Consider the following 18,104-nt stretch of genomic DNA (forward strand, 5'->3'; position numbering starts at 1 on the left):
TCTCTGCATGATTTGAGGAAGTGGCAACCATAGTTTGCTTTGTTGAATGCCATGATATAGCTGTACCACCACATGTAAATAAATAGCTTGTCTATGATCGACCTTTATGGGGATCAGATAAATATCCCGTATTTGTGTAACCGATAAATTGTGACGTGGAATCATTTGAGTAAAATAATCCCATATCAATGGTACCTCGAAGGTATCTGAATATATGCTTAATTCCATTCCAGTATTTTCGTGTTGGGGAAAAATTAAATCTTGCTAACAAGTTTACTAAGAAAGCTATATCTGGTCTAAAATTGTTGGCAAGATACATTAATGCACCAATTGCACTAAGGTATGGTATTTCAGCCCCAACAAGCTCTTTATCATTTTCATGAGGTCGAAATGGATCTTTATTAATATCAAGAGATCTCACAACCATTGGGATACTCAATGGATGTGCTTTATCCATATAAAACTTCTTTAAAATATTTTCAGTATATATTGACTGATGGACAAATATTCCATTTGTAAAATGTTCAATTTGTAGACCAAGACAAAATTTTGTCTTTCCAAGGTCTTTCATTTCAAACTCTTTTTTCAGACATTTTACTGCCTTTGAAAGCTTTTCCAGAGTTCCAATAATATTCAAATCATCAACATATACTGTTATTATGACAAATTTAGATCCAGACCTTCTCATAAAGACACAAGGGCAAATTGGATCATTTTTATATTCTTCTTTTAGCAAATATTCGCTAAGACGGTTGTACCACATTCGCCCTGATTGTTTCAACCTGTACAAGGATTTCTGAAGCTTAATTGGGCAATTATCTTGAGAATCCTTGTATGCTTCAGGCACTTTGAACCCTTCGAAAATTTTCATAAAAATGTCATGGTCCAATGAGCCATATAAATAGGCAGTGACCACGTTCATTAAGTGCATTTCAAGCTTTTCATGAACTGCTAAATTCATTAGATACCTAAAGGTAATTGCATCCACCACAGGAGAATATGTTTCCATATAGTCAATGTCAGGTCTTTACGAAAAACCTTGGGCTACAAGTCGTGCTTTATATCTTATGACTTCACCCTTTTCATTTCGTTTACGCACAAAAATCCATTTGTACCCTACTGGCTTGATACCTTCAGGTGTTCAGATTATTGATCCGAAAACTTCACATTTTTCAAGTGAAGTTAATTCTGCTTGAATTGCATCCTTCCATCTTGGCCAATCATTTCTCTATCTACATTCATCGACAGATTTTGGTTCAAGATTCTTATATTATTGCATTATTTTAATGGCAATATTATAAGCAAAAATATTATCGACCACAATATCATTTCGATTCCACCGTTTTCCTGTCGAGACATAACTTATTGAGATTTCTTCATTCTCATTATTTTCAGGTACTTGGACCTCCTTGGTGGTATCACCATTTGTTGTGTCTATGGGCTCTTCTTAAGCACTTTCCTATAAATTATAATCATCTTGATCATTTATTCCTTTTCTTTTTAGAGAATTTTTGTCTTTAGAACCAATTGGTCTTCCACGTTTTAAGCGTGGCCTAGACTCATTTGCCTAAACAAGTTATCCTACCGGGACATCAACTTGAACTTGAGCATTAGCAGCTGGTATATGCGATTTAGTAACCCGTGGAAGGTTAGTAAATGCATCCGGCAATTGATTTGCAATATTCTGCAAATAAATCATCTTTGAACTTCTTGCTCACATTGATTTGTTCGAGGATCTAAATGAGATAGTGACAATGAATTCCAATCTATCTCATTTTTCAACTGCTTATGTTCTCCCCCTAATGTTGGGTATACTGGTTCATCAAAATGACAATCAGCGAATCTTGCCGTAAATAAATCTTCAGTCATAGGTTCTAAATATTTTATAATAGAAGGGCATTCATACCCAACATATATTCCCAACCTTCTTTGGGGACCCATCTTTGTGCGGTACAGTGGAGCAATTGGGACATATACTCCACACCCAAATATTCTAAGATGAGATATATTTGGCTCTCTTCCAAATGCCAACTATAATGGGGAAAATTCATGATAATTTGTTGTCCTTATGCGCACAAATGCTACTGTATGCAAAATAGCATGCCCTTATACTGAAATATGAAGTTTTGTCCTCATTAGCAATGGTCTAGCTATCAATTGGAGGTGTTTAATTAATGATTTTGCTAGACCATTTTGAGTATGGACATGAGAGATCGGATGCTCAACTTTTATTCCAATCGACATACAATAATCATTAAATGATTGAGATGTAAATTCACCAGCATTATCAAGATGAATTGTCTTTATTGCATAATCTGGAAATTGTGTTCTTAACCTTATAATTTGAGCTAACAATCTCGCAAAAGCCATGTTGCGAGTTGATAATAAGCACACATGTGACTATCTTGTAGATGCATTTATCAAGACCATATAATATTTGAATGGTCCACATGAAGGGTGAATTGGCCCACATATATCACCCTGTATACGTTCCAGAAACGCGGGGGATTCAATCCCAACCTTAGTTGCTGATGGTTTGATAATCAGTTTTCCTTGGGAACAAGCAACACAAGAGAATTTCTTAGATTGAAGAATTTTCTGATTCTTCAAAGTGTGTCCATGTGAATTCTCAATAATTTTGCGCATCACATTATAATCGGGATGGCCCAACCGGTCATGCCAAATGATAAAATCATTAGAATCAGTAAACCTTTTGTTTACAATGGCATGTGATTCAACAATACCAATATTTGTATGGTACAACCCAGAAGAAAATGCAGGTAATTTTTTGTGCATAATTTTCTTCTCCATATTTATTGTAGTAATATAAAGGTATTCAACCTTTCCTTCATTTGCAGTCTCAATATGATAGCCATTTTGGCGAATAACCTTGAAACTTAACAAGTTTCTTTGAGACTTACTACAATACAAAGCATTATCAATTATCAATATCGTTCCTCCAGGTAGTAATAATGCTGCTTTTCCAGAGCATTCAATCAATTTTGTACTACCAGATATTGTATTGACATAGGCCTTTTTCATAATCAAATGACAGAAATATTTCTTTTCTTTTAATATAGTATGAGTTGTGGCACTATCCAAAAGACACATATCTCCATTATTCATCTTGAATCCAATTGAAGACTGAGAAATTTATTTATCTTCATAAAATAAAAATGCATTATAAGAAATAAAATAAGTAACAATATTGCTAGAAAAACATAAGTCCCTTTTTTTAAAGTTAAATTATGATAATTTAGAATTTAAAAAAATTATATGATTCAATTATGATGAATGTTAAAATAATTTAGTTTATGAAATTATATTGTAATGAATTTGTAACACAGAAAAATAATTGATAATATGAACCTAACGTACCAAATTATTAGAATAAGAATTAACAAACTGAGGTGTGACACGTTAATAATAAACATAATTTTATATAAATTAATAATTTACTAGTGAATTAGTTTAATGTACTTAGAATTTAAATTATTTATGGCAAAATATACTTATTAACCTTAAATAAATACTATACATAAGTATTAAAAACAAATATAAAATAAATAAAATTATAAAACATTAATATAATATTTTCATCATGTATAGATAATTTGTTTATTGGCAAAAATAATACAATCATTATATAATATTAATGTCTAAAACATTAACAAGAATAAACAATTAGTATAATGACATTAAATAAAGCGAATATTATTTTTAGTAACAATATGATATTAAGATTAAATAATAGCACACCAATAGTAATTAATTACAATATTGTAAAATAGCATAATGTAATAAACAATATACAATTATCATAAAAATGTGGCCCTGATTTTTTTTTTCAAATACATAAACGTAAAAACACGATAATTCAAAGTACATAAAAATGACAACATATTGAAAAACATGAAATTAAACATCAATTAAGATCCTTAAAAAAATCTTCAACCTCCAAATGAGTCCTCAAAGCTAGATTTGCTTAAATATTATCATTATGCAAAGGCTTTGCCTCAACATTATTTTCGAACACCAAGTGTGACTCTATCCGAGCATTAGAAGAAGAGGCACCACCTCTATTTGCCTTTCTTTTGAAAGAATTTTGATAAAGTCTTACAAAATGCTCAGGTGTCCGACATTCATTTTTCCAGTGGCCTTTCATGCCACAACGATGACAGTTACTTCTTGAAGGGCCATTTTGAGAGCTGATATTGTTCTCCCTTTTATGTTGACCACCACCACGACGATTATTATATCGTCTTCTGTCATTTTCACGTCCACGCACATTATTGTGGCCATGATTTTTATTTTGTCTTCTTTCAGACTGACCATGTGCTTTTACCATATTTGCCTCTGGTAACGGAGCAGTTCCAGTAGGACGGGCTTCATGATTTTTCATTAAAAGGACATTATATTGCTCAGCCACCAGAAGGCATGAGATCAATTCAAAGTATTTTTTAAAACCCTTTTCACGGTATTACTGTTATAATATTACATTAGAGGCATGAAAAGTAGTTAGTGTCTTTTCTAACATGTCCTCATCATTTATAGTTTCCCCACATAATTTTAATTGAGAAGTTATTCTAAATACAATAGAATTATACTCAATTACAGTTTTAAAATCTTGAAACCGTAAGTGCATCCACTCATAACGAGTCCTTGGCAATACCGTTGCCCTGAGGTGGTCATACCTCCCTTTTAAGTCTTTCCACAATTCAAGTGGATCTTTCACTGTCAAGTATTTCATTTTCAGGCTTTCATCTAGATGATGACGAAGGAAAATCATAGCCTTTGTTTTATCCTAACTTGATGCTGTATTTCCTTCAATTATAGCATCACCAAGACCCTTAGCGGTAAGGTGAATTTCAGCATCAAGTACCCATGACAAATAATTTTTGCCAGAAATATCAAGTGCCACAAATTCCAATTTTGACAAGTTTTACATAATGAAAATTAATTTGAAAGTAACAAAGACAACTTAAAAATTAAATTTCTTTAGTAAATATACCTGATATAGAAGTTAATTTTCTAAAAAATTAGAGCTTTGTGCTGATAACGTGTTATAAACTAATTAACTTGACAATTTTATAAAGAAAGAAGAGCAATAGAATATAAAGAAAGTATTAATATAGAGAGAGTAACATAAATTTTCTTTCTTTTTGTGTGTTTTTACATTGAAGAGTAAGGCTATATTTATAGCCATATATACAAGTGGAGGAAAATATTAGTGGACAATTTACCCACTTAAAAAGTAAATGGACTATCCACCATTGTAAAGTGGACAACCAATTTACTTGATTGATAACAATTAATAAATAATATAGCAACGATTTTTTTTTTAATGGTGCTGACATATGGACGTGTTGTGGATAGTAGGCTAGTAACTAGTGATGATAATAGCCTTACAGTAATGATTGATTGTGATAGTTAATGGTGGAGATTGATTTTTATGATGGATGATGTGATAGCTACCACGGAAAGTGAATGATGACGTGATTGGTAATATATAATAACGACTAATGGTGGTGATTGATGGTATTTTTGGTATTATTGGTGATGGCTATAAATGAGAGCTAATGTTAATGCACTATCTTAGTGGTAGGGGGTAATTGATAATAGTGTCTGGCGGCAACGCTAGTTGATACTCTCTCTGTTCCTATTTACTTATTAAATATTTTCTAATTTGATTTCTCTTTTTACTTGTCAATTTTGACAAATCAAGAAAGGATAATTTTTTTCTTTCTATTATACCCTCAATTTATTAACATTGATTTAATGTCTTTGAAAAATATAGTGAATAAATATGTTTAAAACTCTATCAATTAATAGGGGTAAAATGATAAACTAACTATACCAATTTTTTTTTTTTAATAGGTGTGCCAAGTCAAAATTTGACAATTAAAAAGGGACGGAAAGAGTATCAATTAGCGTTGCTGCCAACTACTATTATTTTTGTGTGGTTGGTTGTTACGTATTGCTTCATAATGTATCCTATTGTACTGTATTATTTTAATGAATACATTGTTTGGATAGATTGTATCATTCTCCGTCGTTATATAATATCACACCTCCATGATTTGAATGAAAAACTTATAAGAAAAGTAGGGTACGGGGTAGAGCTACTCAGAAAAGGTAGGATAAAAGCTGAAATATAATTATTAAATAATAAATAAAGACAAATTGAGAAGAAAATATTAAGGTAACAACGCGATCACACTAAATCAGTCATTACATAAAATGACTCTTTTCGTCGTTACGTGACAATGAATTTAAACGATACGATACGATACAATATAATTTAAGTAACAATCAAAACAAATATTATATTTAAACTAACAATACAATATAATACAATGGACAACAACATGTATCCAAACAAGGGGTTAGTGAATGATAGTTGCACTAAGATAATGAATGTTAAATTAAACGTTTAAAAGGTACCTTGAACAGAGTTAAAGAAACCAAAATCAGCAAATTATAAAAATAATAATGTATAATGCCTCTTAAGTTCTACCTTTAAAAGAAAAGAAAAAACGTTTTAAAGGTACCTTCAACAGAATCAAACAAATCAATCAGCAAATGAGCAAATAATAGAAATATATATAATGCCTTCTTACGCTAACCCTCATCAATAATTTAGCAAGAAAAAAAACTTTTTTTCGAAGATATTTATAAGATGATTTTTGGCTCACAACCACAAGAATTAAAAATAATAATAATAATTAAACAAATAAATAAAATAAGTTGGCACACTGAAAAATTCCCCTGGAATATGACTGTAGATGCTAATTTTGACTTACTTTGGCTATACGTAATTGAGTTTACTTTTTGTGTACTAATAATATATGTATAATTTTTTATATTATTAGGTTATGTTAACTTACAACGAGAAATACATCTCTATAGCTATCCACAGTAACCTAAAAGGTGTAAATAACATAATATAACCATAAATCTTAAATATTATTCGATGTAAGTCAGTGTCGGAATCAAGATATTCATTAAGGATTCAAAATATGCTATGTACGTTGTAATTTTTCATTGAAGGAGTTCGAATGAACCCTTGGCTTTACTTGGCCCCTGCATGATCTAAATAATAGATATGAACTCATAATTTTAAAATTACAATGAGTTCAATGTTAAGGAATTTAAAGCTTGAATCCGTAAATCTTAAATAATCTTGGATCCGCATTTGATTTCAAAATTATTTATGTCAAGTCAAACCATGTGACATAAATTAAAACGTAGAGAGTAATAAAGAATCCCCCCTCTCTCTTTCGGCCTACAATACATGAGGCTTTGAGTCTTTATCCATCAAATTGAATATTTATTTTAGAGAAACTTCCTAGTATCAACACAACCAATTAGAAGTACATTTTATGTGTTTATAAAGTTCAAGTTTTCAATTTGGATGAATGATCATTATGTGGGGTTTAATCTTTCTGAAAAAAGCGTTCACTCAAAGGCTCTTTAGTTTGTTACTTCTTAGTCAATTTTTTAGCTTGGCACATAAGCAAAAATCAAAGGCTTCTTCCCACTCAAACCTAAAGCACAATATTGCATATATCATTGCTCTTCTTCTTCTTCTTCTCTTAAAAGCAACATTTTTATATTCTTACACACATTCACTCTCACTCATTTATAAAAGATCACAAGTTTCCTTCTCGATATTCAAAACTCTTTGTTATTATTCTGGTTCTATCGACAAATCGCGTTCCTTATGGACGTGATTTTCTCTTCCTCTCAAGCTTTGTTGAATGCTCATAATGGCATTACTAGCCATGTTGGATTCATTTGGCAACAAACTAGAACTACTTTAGTTGTGCCATTGCTAAGAATAATTTTATTTGTTTGCTTGGCCTTATCATTTATGTTATTTGTTGAGAGGCTTTACATGGGAATTGTCATAGCTTTTGTAAAGTTGTTTAGGAGAAAACCAGAGAAGAAGTACAAGTGGGAGCCACTTAAGTGTGATTTGGAATTGGGAAATTCTTCATATCCTATGGTTTTAGTGCAAATACCAATGTGTAATGAAAAAGAGGTGCTCATTTTTGCTTCACTTTGTAATATAGGATTATTGTTTACTTTTTATAGTCGGTATACATAAATTATATATTAGTTATACACATATTATATATGAATTTTACATATATTAAACATCTAATGGCTATTTTTGTTTAAGCAGTTGGATGGACGACTATTTAAATTGTTAAATTCTTATATAGTTTTTGATGAATTGTTACTTTGCAGGTGTATCAATTGTCCATTGGAGCTGCCTGTAACCTTTCATGGCCATCAAATAGAATATTTATCCAAGTTCTTGATGATTCTACTGACCCTGCAATTAAGGTCCAATATTCCCTACTAAATCTACCTACAAAAAGATTTGATTGTCATCATTTGTTAGCAATTTACCTAACAAATAAGTTCAATTTCTATGTACTGATAGTGTAATATTCACGACTACAATTATACAGTCAGACCTTTCTATAACAATATTTTACTATAATAGCTACGTTTTCTTTGAAACCAATTTCTACGTTATGTTATGTTATATGTTCTGTATAACAACATTATAGTGACAAAGAAAGTCGCTACAAAGAGGCTAATGTAAACGTTCATAATAAGTGATATTAATAACCTGTTATAACATGTTAAAATACGCTGATTGTATAAAACGACAGGCTTTGGTGGAGCAACAGTGCAGGAGATGGGCAAGCAAAGGAGTAAACATAAAGTATGAGATAAGAAATAACAGGAAAGGGTACAAAGCAGGAGCTCTCAGAGAAGGAATGAAGCATAGTTATGTGAAGCATTGTAGTCATGTGGCCATCTTTGATGCTGATTTTCAACCTGAGCCCGATTTCTTGGAGCGCACCATCCCTTTTCTTGTGCACAACCCTGAAATCGGACTCGTTCAAGCTCGTTGGGAATTTGGTAAATGTCTTTTATTTCCTCTTTCTTTATGAAAAAAATGTGGAACAAGTAAAAGAAAGATCGAAGGGAGCCTTGAGGCAATAATAAGTTTGTCGTTCTGTGATCAGGGAATCACATGTCGGAAATAGCCTCTGGTAGAAATGCAAGGTAAGGTTTAGAACAATAAACCCAATGTGGTATAGTGTATGACCCTTACTCAAACTCGAGCTTAGTGCATCGAGTTTAGGGGTGAGCTATGTACCATGAAGGGGGTTCAATTGAATCCCTTCTGTCGAAAAATAACAAAACATGTTTTTTTTTTCTTTCTCAAGCAAAAACTTTTATCAGTTAAGTTCAGTAAAGTTTCATGTAAAAATTGTTAAACAAGAGCTTCTTGACATAAGAACAATACTGGTTTTGCAGTGAATGCTGATGAGTGTTTGATGACAAAAATGCAAGAAATGTCATTTGGTTACCATTTCACAGTGGAGCAAGAAGTTGGATCTACAGCCCATGCATTTTTTGGTTTCAATGGTAGGCTATCCACACCCAAAAATAATTTTAAGATATTATTATTGTTGTTACCGAGGACATTACCCTAGATAGGAGGGTACTATTATCTTATTCTTCGATTTTATTACCTGTTGTTTCATTTGCTTCAGTTGTGTCTTATTTCTTCATTACTGTATTTTCTTTTCATACTTCTTGCATCAGGATAGGCTGCCTATATCACACCGCCTCGAGGTATAACCCTTCCTTGGATCCTGCGTGAATACGGGATGATTCGTGCACCAGACTGTCCCTTTAACTTTCAACTCTAATGCAATATGAAGTTCCCACATAACTAAAGAAATTAATATATGTAAATGTTAAAAAAGATAGAGAAATGTTAGCACCCCAAATATGCTACTTTACAGAAGACTCATTTATGCTTTGAGAATTTGTTATTAGAAAATGGATATTTTGATTATTGCTGCAGGCACTGCTGGGGTTTGGAGAATGTCAGCTCTTAATGAGGCAGGAGGATGGAAAGACAGAACAACTGTGGAAGACATGGATCTATCAGTACGAGCCGCTCTCAATGGCTGGAAATTCGTCTATGTTGGTGACCTTAAGGTACAATCACACATATACCAATTTGAGGATTTAACTTATATACACTAACAGTACAAAAACACACAATTCAAGTATCAGCATATTTTAACTTGTTGTGAAAACTACAGTATTGGGAAGACAAAATGATTGGAATTTAAACTTGAAGTTAAAGGATAGACTATAAAGGCCAAAGGGTCAAGGGATGTTCTATTTTATCTTATCAATAGGAAGAAATTTTCAAGATAATGGAAATGAAATGATGGTTCTACTATTCTACATCTAAGTTAAATTACCTATTTGCTGGAACTCTTCAAAAATGACGATGTATTCGTGTCAGATCTTCCAAAAATAATGCATTTTTTGGAGGATCTGACACAGATGCAACAACATTTTTGGAGAGTCTGACCAACATAGGTTATTACTAATATTTACCCTACAACAACATACCCAATGTAATTCCACAAGTAGGGTCTGAGGAGGGTAGTGGGTTCGGAGACCTTACCCGTACCTTATCTTTTACCGTGTTAGGTGAAAAGTGAATTGCCAAGCACCTTCAGGGCGTATCGCTATCAGCAACACAGATGGTCATGTGGACCAGCTAATCTTTTCAGAAAAATGGCAAAGGAAATTGCAATAAACAAGGTATACTATATGAAATTCACGTAAACATGAAAAAATGGAAAAATTCAACAACTAAAAAAATAAGCTGTTTTTTTTTTACACATTGCAGAAAGTTTCTATATGGAAGAAATTTTATCTGATTTACAGCTTCTTCTTCATCCGAAAGATCATTGCACACGTCGTGACATTCATCTTGTATTGTGTTGTTATTCCTGCAACGATTTTCATCCCTGAAGTCCAAGTACCTAGATGGGGAACTATTTATATTCCTACAGCTATTACTCTTCTCAATGTACTTGGCTCCGCAAGGTAGAGCACAAAAAAGAAAGAAATTTTAACTTGTATTAACATGTATTTAGTTCACTCTTTATTTCTTTCTTAGTTATGTGTTTGAGTTTATTCAGATCAATGCAATTGGTGGTTTATTGGATCCTATTTGAGAATGTTATGTCCCTCCATCGTACGAAAGCAACGTTCATTGGCCTTTTCGAGTCAGGAAGAGTCAATGAATGGATCGTGACAGAGAAACTCGGAGATGCTCTTAAGACCATAAAGGGCTCGAAATCACTGAAGAAACTTCAGTTTCGAGTTGGAGAAAGGTACAACCTTCTCCATATCTTTACAAGTGAAACAGAGAGGTTTGGTAGAACTAATTTTCTATATTGTTTAACATGACAGGGTACATGTTCTTGAGCTTTTCGTCGGGTTGTACTTATTGTTTTGTGGGTGGTATGACTATTCGTTTGGAAGGAACAGGTTCTTCGTATACCTCTTCCTCCAAGCTATGGCTTTTTTCGTCGTTGGTTTTGGCTATGTTGGTGTGTTTGTTCCAAATTCTTGATTCGAATTCGGGACTTCTATAGTATTTTTGCCTTGGTGGATTTCTTTCTTAGTTAATAAATGTCTGGATTCTTGGGTTACTAATTGGTGGTATACTGGGCAATCCGAAATTTTTCTTGAATAATCAAAAAAAGAGTCTTCTAGTTTTCTTGGTGAAAATTTTGATTTCAAGTTATTACTACTGTAAAATTATGAATAGGGAGTAGCTTGAAATTCTTTTGTACCACAATGTGTATAAGCAGCTAAGAGCATGCTTCATTTGTATTTTTTAAATTTTTTTTGTTATTTTTTTTGTATTAGTGAATGACTAAGGCATAAGAAGTGAAATGCCAAAAGATTTGGTGGGGGTTTTGATACAAAAGATATATGGTAAGCATTACCTTGAGCTTGAGGTTACTGCACGAATCTATAAATTTTAAACCCTGAATTTGTTTCCAAGACCCTATAGTCTATTCATACATTTGTCTGGATAAACGTAAACACGAAATCAAAATTCCAACAGCCAATCATGCAAATGTTGAAATGCAGCAGCAAGTACATCTTTTTTGGTGTCTAGTACCCCTGACTAGATACGGAATCATGCCTGGAAGTCCAACATTAGGGGAGTAAAGCGTTCCCAAAAAGACGACTCCATACAGAGCAGGGAACATGAAACCTCTAGCCACAGGTTCTTGAAAAAATACCAGCAGTCAGAATTAGAAGGTCTGCAGTTTCAAATATGATGAACACACTTTTCACACTTGATTATTTGGGACTTCTCCAATTCCTCCAAACATTTTTGTCAGTAAAATACAGAAAAAAAATATTTCAACAACACAAACAGCATCTTGGGGGAATTAAGATTAATCTATTGAAGAAAAATCAAAGGCCTCTATGTCTAGCAAAATGAGAAAGAGATAAAGATGGAACTCATGCCAATCAAGAAACACTTAGCATAACTGAAATTTCAAGCAGTCACGTATAGACAGTGGCGGAGCAAGGAATTCTAACGAGGGAATTTTCAAAAATGTAAAACGTCACCCTAACATTTACAATTGTAAACTAAAACAATTTTTGAACCACTTTTGTCAGTATACTAGAATCTTCCCTTGTGACAAGGGATTCAACAATTTATATGTAAGCAGAAAAAAAAACATATTTTTCCCTAGATAGTATAATGTTTCAACGAAGGGGATTCAGTTGACCCCCCCTCGTGTCCACCTAACTCCGCCCCTGGATATAGGGAGATCACAAAGGCTATAGACTAAAGACAATGGAACTATTTGGGAGAAGTTTGTTCGAGAGAGAAGCTTAACTAGCCAATGCTCCCTGAGGAACGAGGCCCCAAATCTAATGTAAGCAAGCACATCCAGACTGCATAAGCATATCCGTAACCCGTTCCGAGTGATGACAAACACAGGTTCAGTAAAAACATTAAGAGAGTTCGGTGGCACATTCCCATTGCTGCACATTATTAATAAATCAATATTCAGACTGGAGCTATTCAGACACCAAAAAACAAACCTGTAAACATCTGAACAAAACTCAAAGTACATCCAGAATTATCTGGTAATTAAGAAAAATACCAAGGAATGAAGCTAATTGCTTCGACTAATTTCCTGGACAAGGCAACAAGAGAATCTACAAAATTGAAACAAGCTCACTATTTTAGAGAAAAAGTCATCTCAACAAATTGACTGGACTCGAAAAAAGATGTTTTGTTAACGGGATAGCTGAACGATGTTTTGTTAACGGGATAGCTGAACTTCTTATCAATTTAAGTTGATCGTCGTTGCTAACTATCTTTTATGAAAATTTAATCAAGACTGTCTCTAAGGCATCATACCCTGCTTTTATTCTTCTAACTTCTGCTGAATCTTCTCTGAAATTGTCTCCAATATGTCATAGTGGCCATAACCATGAAACAATAGGTTAATCGGACTCTCTCCCTCCTTCCTATATTCTTCTCCATAATTTGATATGTTTATTAAGCTGCCAGAGCTTCTATCTACCATATAGACAGAAATTGAGGACCTGCAACCAAAAATTAGGAAATATATCAACAAAATTGGACAACAGATTCTAGAATCGAAGCCTTAACCAGTGTTATGAACAGAGAAATTCATATAGTACATTAACAAAATAGTTTCATATCAAAATAATGTATTAGTACTTAATAAATCACTCGTCCTACTTTACATGAGTTGAAAGCAACAAAGGTAAAGTGGATGACAATGGAGATTAACAATTCTCAAATATAATAAAGTAGCCTTATTTCATTGTCTCGCAGTCGCAACAGAAATGAGCTTGTTAAGAGCATAAACAAGCTTTTTCATGATATCCTACATTACTGACCTTGCCTAGAATTACAATATAATGCGCCTTAACTCTTTTCTCCTCTCCAACAGAAGCTTATTTTCTTTTCTTCATCTTGTTCTCATTATAGCATTACTAACTTTCATCGTGAATTCACATCATCACACCTCAAAAACATGTATACTTGGATTCACAAATGAATAGTGACAAAATGATCAATCATAAAACAAAAACAACACTCACTTGAGAACATGAGAAGCCATTAGTAGCTCCGGTTCTCCTCCCCACACATATGGCTTTTCAATTCTTTCTACGTATGCATCAAAATCCCCTTCAATAAACCTACGTAACAAAACAAAGAACACATATTCATAAACATCTGACACTGAATATCGAGAGGAAACGAATATGAACTAGGCAAACAACATATACCATTCAGCTTCTTTTCGCCTCTTTAACAGCTCGTCAACAACCTGTGCAATGGAAAAATAAACATTATGAATTCATTTCCGATATCTACATTTTTAATACACAAAGCAAAAGAATAAGAAAATGAAGATACCTGAGCTCTTAATTCATCAGCAAGTTCTCTCTGTCGATTTTCATCTGGAGCTTCCTCCCCATTTCTTAAACAAGCCATATGTGCTATAGCTCTAAATAGACATCTCCCATCCGCTGGTACCCCTGATACAATCACCATTCAATTGGTCAATTCTTCAAACAACTTGCAATCTTAATCACCAGAAAAACTGAACCAAATCCCAAATTTCATTATTCCAAATTAGTTCCTCATTTCAATTCAAATAATCCACTCTTCTATCAATCAAATCCCAAATTTCATAATTCCAAACTAGTTCCTCAATTCAAACAATTCACTACTCTAATTCACATATATCCATTTTTCACATAGAATATAACAACAACAACATATCTAGTGTAATCCCACGAGTTAGGTATGAGAGGATAAAGTGTACACAGACCTTACCCTACATTTAGGAGGTAGAGAGCTGTTTCCGATAGACTTTTCACAGAGAATAATTAGTATAAAATAAATTCAACAATTAGAAATAATGAATATACCAGTGACTCTATAGTTGGCTGAGTTTTGATCATCTTCATCTGAATTTACAACAGACTTTTTATCAATTGGTACAGCTACATCAGAATTGACATCTGGTAGATCAAGAGATGGCGCTGCTAAGCACGAACAAACACCAAACAATAACCAAGCAGAGTCAGGATTATGTAGCCATCTCGCCGGCCTAGAATCCCAATTCACATTCCAAGACCCTTCACCCTTCTTAGCAAGCTCATAATGGTGCTTAAACACCGTATTATTCCTCCGATTAGTAACCTTTTTATTTCTCCTCCCAGCTGGAAGAATCGCATGCCATATCGATGCTGCACCACCAACTCCTCGATTTACAGATGCTGCAATACGGCAATTGCTAGAATGGTGACGTTTCTGATCTACTCCTCCTCCTCCTCCTCCTCCTCCTCCTCCACCTCCACCTATTATTAGTGATGATGATTTGTTACTAAGACTCGTCGCAATGAGTCTGCTATAACCCAAAGGCGTTGAGCCGTGGGCGTGTGATAAGCAGAGTGATGCGAATAGCCAAGGCTTAGGACGTGCACAGAATACTCCAAGCATCACCGGATTGGAGTATAAACTTTTTTTTTAAAATTCTGTTTTCAGATTTTCGTATTAAACAAAAAAATTACTATAAACTAAATTAAGCATCTGTTTTCATATTTTTCGTATTGAACAAGAAATTAGTATAAGTTAAATTGAGCATCTCTTTTTGTGGAGAAGAAGAGAAGATAGAGCTGGTGTTTTATTATGGATGATAATGATGAAGAAGAAAATGCATTTCTTCAGTGGTGACGGCGAAAACTATACCAACTTTTTATTTTTTTAGTGAGAGAAAGAAATGATTAAAAAAAAAATGAGGGATTTTAGTGAGAGAAAGTTTTTTTTTGTGGGACCCACTTTAGCATGAGGTATGTGCTCACCTATGATTCGAGATTTTTCTCTTGGCCGTGCGGTTGGAATTTTTTTGTAATTGACGAAATTAACCTTAATGGGTTGTTTAGTACTTGATAGAGTATATTAAGAAATAACACTTTTTTCACCAACATGGGTTGTAGTGCAGTAGCGAGACTGTTTTATCCTTAACTAGAGGTCTCAAATTCGAATTAAGGGTATGAAAAAAACTCTATTGGTTGCGCCACTCCCGAATGGACCCTGTAGCGCGCGATCCGAATTTAGTCGGGGCTCTATGGATTTCAGACATCAGATGAAAAAACAAAAAAAAAGAATAATACTCTTTTCGTCTCAATTTATGCAATATAGATAGAATTTGAGAGTTAATTAAATTTATCTTTCACTAGGTTTTTTTTATATATATCTTTTAACTACTTTAAGTTGTTAATTATTACTCCATTAATCCTGTTTTACGTGGCATCATTTGATTTGATATATGATATTTAAGAAAGAAGATTTTTGAAACTTATGATCTAAAATTCCATAAAAATGGGTGTCGTATAAAATTAGGACGGGGGAGTATGATTTATGGTACTTTATATGTACTTTTCATAAGTATATAAATTTTATTTTTCAAAAAAAATAAAATCAAGCTTTTTTATCCAATTCACGATCAAAATTTAGAAGTTTAAATCTGAAAATTTCTATTATGCCATATAAATTTGGGACACGAGGAGTATTGAATATGGTGTATTTTATGTTAGTAGTGTTGAGACTAGTTCTTATTTACTGTTTTGTTTAACAAAATTAAAAATAATATGTATTTCATAATTTTTAAAAAGAAAATATTTATAATAATACTTTGTATACAAATTAATTGAAGGGTAAATTAGTCATAAGGTTTGTAGTTGGCTCTACGAGGTGCTTAGAACGAATATTCTCTAGAGTGAAAAATGCTTTGGGTTGTTGGAGTTGCACGCTGGCTTCTAGGGAACTTTCATGCAGCTTCCAATTATTTAATTACACGTGGCTTAAAAATATTTTTTGTTCTGGGATATATTATTTATTTAAAAAAATATCTGTTCAAGCACTTTAAAAAACATATATAAAATATCATGGTTCCACTAAAAGAGTTATGATGGAGCGATAAGTATTTCTTCATTTTTAATTATAAGTATTGGTTCGAGTCCCGCTAATATAGAGTGGTCTTTATTAGGAAGCGTTTTACCCGCCGGTGTTGGAAAAAAAAAATCATGGTTCCTTTAACGTTTTGGTGACATTTTTTATGAGTTCTTCTGGAATCAATGAAATAACTCAATCACTTTTATCTTTTTTATCTTCTTGTGTGACCTAAAGGGTAATGGACCCAAAAGAAAATAAATATAAGATAATTCTTTCCATCATTTTTATACATGGTTTTGGTTTGGAGATGGAGTTTGAAATTTTATTTATATATATTAAATAAGTTGTACTTTGTAAAATATTAAGTTATAATGGAAACTAAATTTAATTTTAAAATTCTAAATTTTAAAGTTGAATAGTTTAACAAAATAAAAAATCTTCAAATGTTGTAAAAAAGTGGAGTGGAATGATCAAATTAAGTTTAAAATAAATAAACAATGTCATGTTGAATATTGCTAATTTAGATGGTAGATGCAAATTACTTTTGAATTCGTTATCATTTGTCTCTTAATTTTCTTGATACTACCAAAAGTCATTTGATACAAGATGGACACTAATGTCGAAAAATGAAATCAAGTTAAACTAGAAAAAATCAAATTGAATTAATTATTTTGATTTGGTATTTAGTATATATTAGTAAAGATCAAAGATCGAAAAAATAAATCGAACTAAAAAATCAAACGTTCATTCCTACACTTGTAAGATCCAAACAATATTATGAAGTTTTGATTCACCATTTTTCAATAGAGTTTAATGAGTTGATTTATTTATTACTCCAATATATATATATATATTATTTATTTATTTTTAATTATTTTTTTTTAAAAAAATTTAAGTCAATAATTGGTCCTTAGGCAAAGAACAAGACCCCTCCAGAAGTTTGGAATAAATGAAACAGCATGACATTTTACGTATGACTTTGAATAGTTATTTTATTAAGAGAAAATGGTTAAAATTTGTCATCTATTAACTTTTTTCTATTAATTTCCCATCGGCCTGTCTAAATTAAAATTTGTGTCAAAAAATAAAATGCTTCTTCATAAAAACTATTCTATATTCAACGTAACTTGAATCTTAGATCTCAAATTAAAGATGAAGAAGTATCACTCAACCAAGACCTCTAATTGTGTAATATTACTACTACAATTTAGCAATTTTGATATTC

At 32.5% G+C, this 18,104-nt stretch overlaps 2 protein-coding genes across 4 annotated transcripts; one reads left to right on the forward strand and one right to left on the reverse strand.

Annotated features, from left to right (window-relative positions):
* Nucleotides 1–7,313: 7,313 nt before the first annotated feature.
* On the forward strand, nucleotides 7,314–11,771 carry LOC129899683 (glucomannan 4-beta-mannosyltransferase 9-like). Its single transcript, XM_055974712.1, has 9 exons — nucleotides 7,314–8,044; nucleotides 8,254–8,352; nucleotides 8,688–8,940; nucleotides 9,343–9,453; nucleotides 9,899–10,035; nucleotides 10,543–10,656; nucleotides 10,745–10,944; nucleotides 11,040–11,234; nucleotides 11,314–11,771. The coding sequence occupies exons 1-9, from the start codon at nucleotides 7,724–7,726 to the stop codon at nucleotides 11,474–11,476; spliced, it is 1,593 nt and encodes a 530-aa protein (XP_055830687.1). The 5' UTR covers nucleotides 7,314–7,723; the 3' UTR covers nucleotides 11,477–11,771.
* A 109-nt stretch (nucleotides 11,772–11,880) lies between these two features.
* Nucleotides 11,881–15,694, reverse strand: LOC129899693 (uncharacterized). Of its 3 annotated transcripts, none has more exons than XM_055974737.1 (6): nucleotides 14,851–15,694; nucleotides 14,333–14,454; nucleotides 14,203–14,243; nucleotides 14,014–14,112; nucleotides 13,301–13,488; nucleotides 11,881–12,145 (listed from the first exon to the last, which is right to left on the reverse strand). In XM_055974737.1, exons 1-5 carry the CDS (start codon nucleotides 15,422–15,424, stop codon nucleotides 13,308–13,310), a joined length of 1,017 nt encoding a protein of 338 aa, XP_055830712.1. In that variant the 5' UTR covers nucleotides 15,425–15,694; the 3' UTR covers nucleotides 11,881–12,145; nucleotides 13,301–13,307. The 3 variants fall into 3 exon arrangements, with proteins under 3 accessions (XP_055830712.1, XP_055830704.1, XP_055830698.1); XM_055974729.1 differs by having other exon boundaries at nucleotides 11,881–12,179; XM_055974723.1 differs by lacking the exon at nucleotides 11,881–12,145 and adding an exon at nucleotides 12,465–12,918 and having other exon boundaries at nucleotides 14,851–15,693.
* Between the last annotated feature and the right edge of the window lie 2,410 nt (nucleotides 15,695–18,104).

Source organism: Solanum dulcamara, chromosome 1, assembly GCF_947179165.1.
Source record: "Solanum dulcamara chromosome 1, daSolDulc1.2, whole genome shotgun sequence".
In the NCBI taxonomy this organism is placed as follows: Eukaryota; Viridiplantae; Streptophyta; class Magnoliopsida; order Solanales; family Solanaceae; genus Solanum; species Solanum dulcamara.

Bases quoted from the DNA above. Each gene is read 5' to 3' on its own strand.
- LOC129899683 (XM_055974712.1), top strand. From the start codon at position 7,724: ATGGACGTGATTTTCTCTTCCTCTCAAGCTTTGTTGAATGCTCATAAT. The intron at 8,353-8,687 runs GTCCAATATTCC...ATAAAACGACAG, and splicing joins CTACTGACCCTGCAATTAAG to GCTTTGGTGGAGCAACAGTG. The intron at 10,945-11,039 runs GTAGAGCACAAA...GAGTTTATTCAG, and splicing joins AATGTACTTGGCTCCGCAAG to ATCAATGCAATTGGTGGTTT.
- LOC129899693 (XM_055974737.1), bottom strand. From the start codon at position 15,424: ATGCTTGGAGTATTCTGTGCACGTCCTAAGCCTTGGCTATTCGCATCA. The intron at 14,455-14,850 runs GTATATTCATTA...TGATTGTATCAG, and splicing joins AGCCAACTATAGAGTCACTG to GGGTACCAGCGGATGGGAGA. The intron at 14,113-14,202 runs GTATATGTTGTT...TTTGTTACGTAG, and splicing joins AGGCGAAAAGAAGCTGAATG to GTTTATTGAAGGGGATTTTG.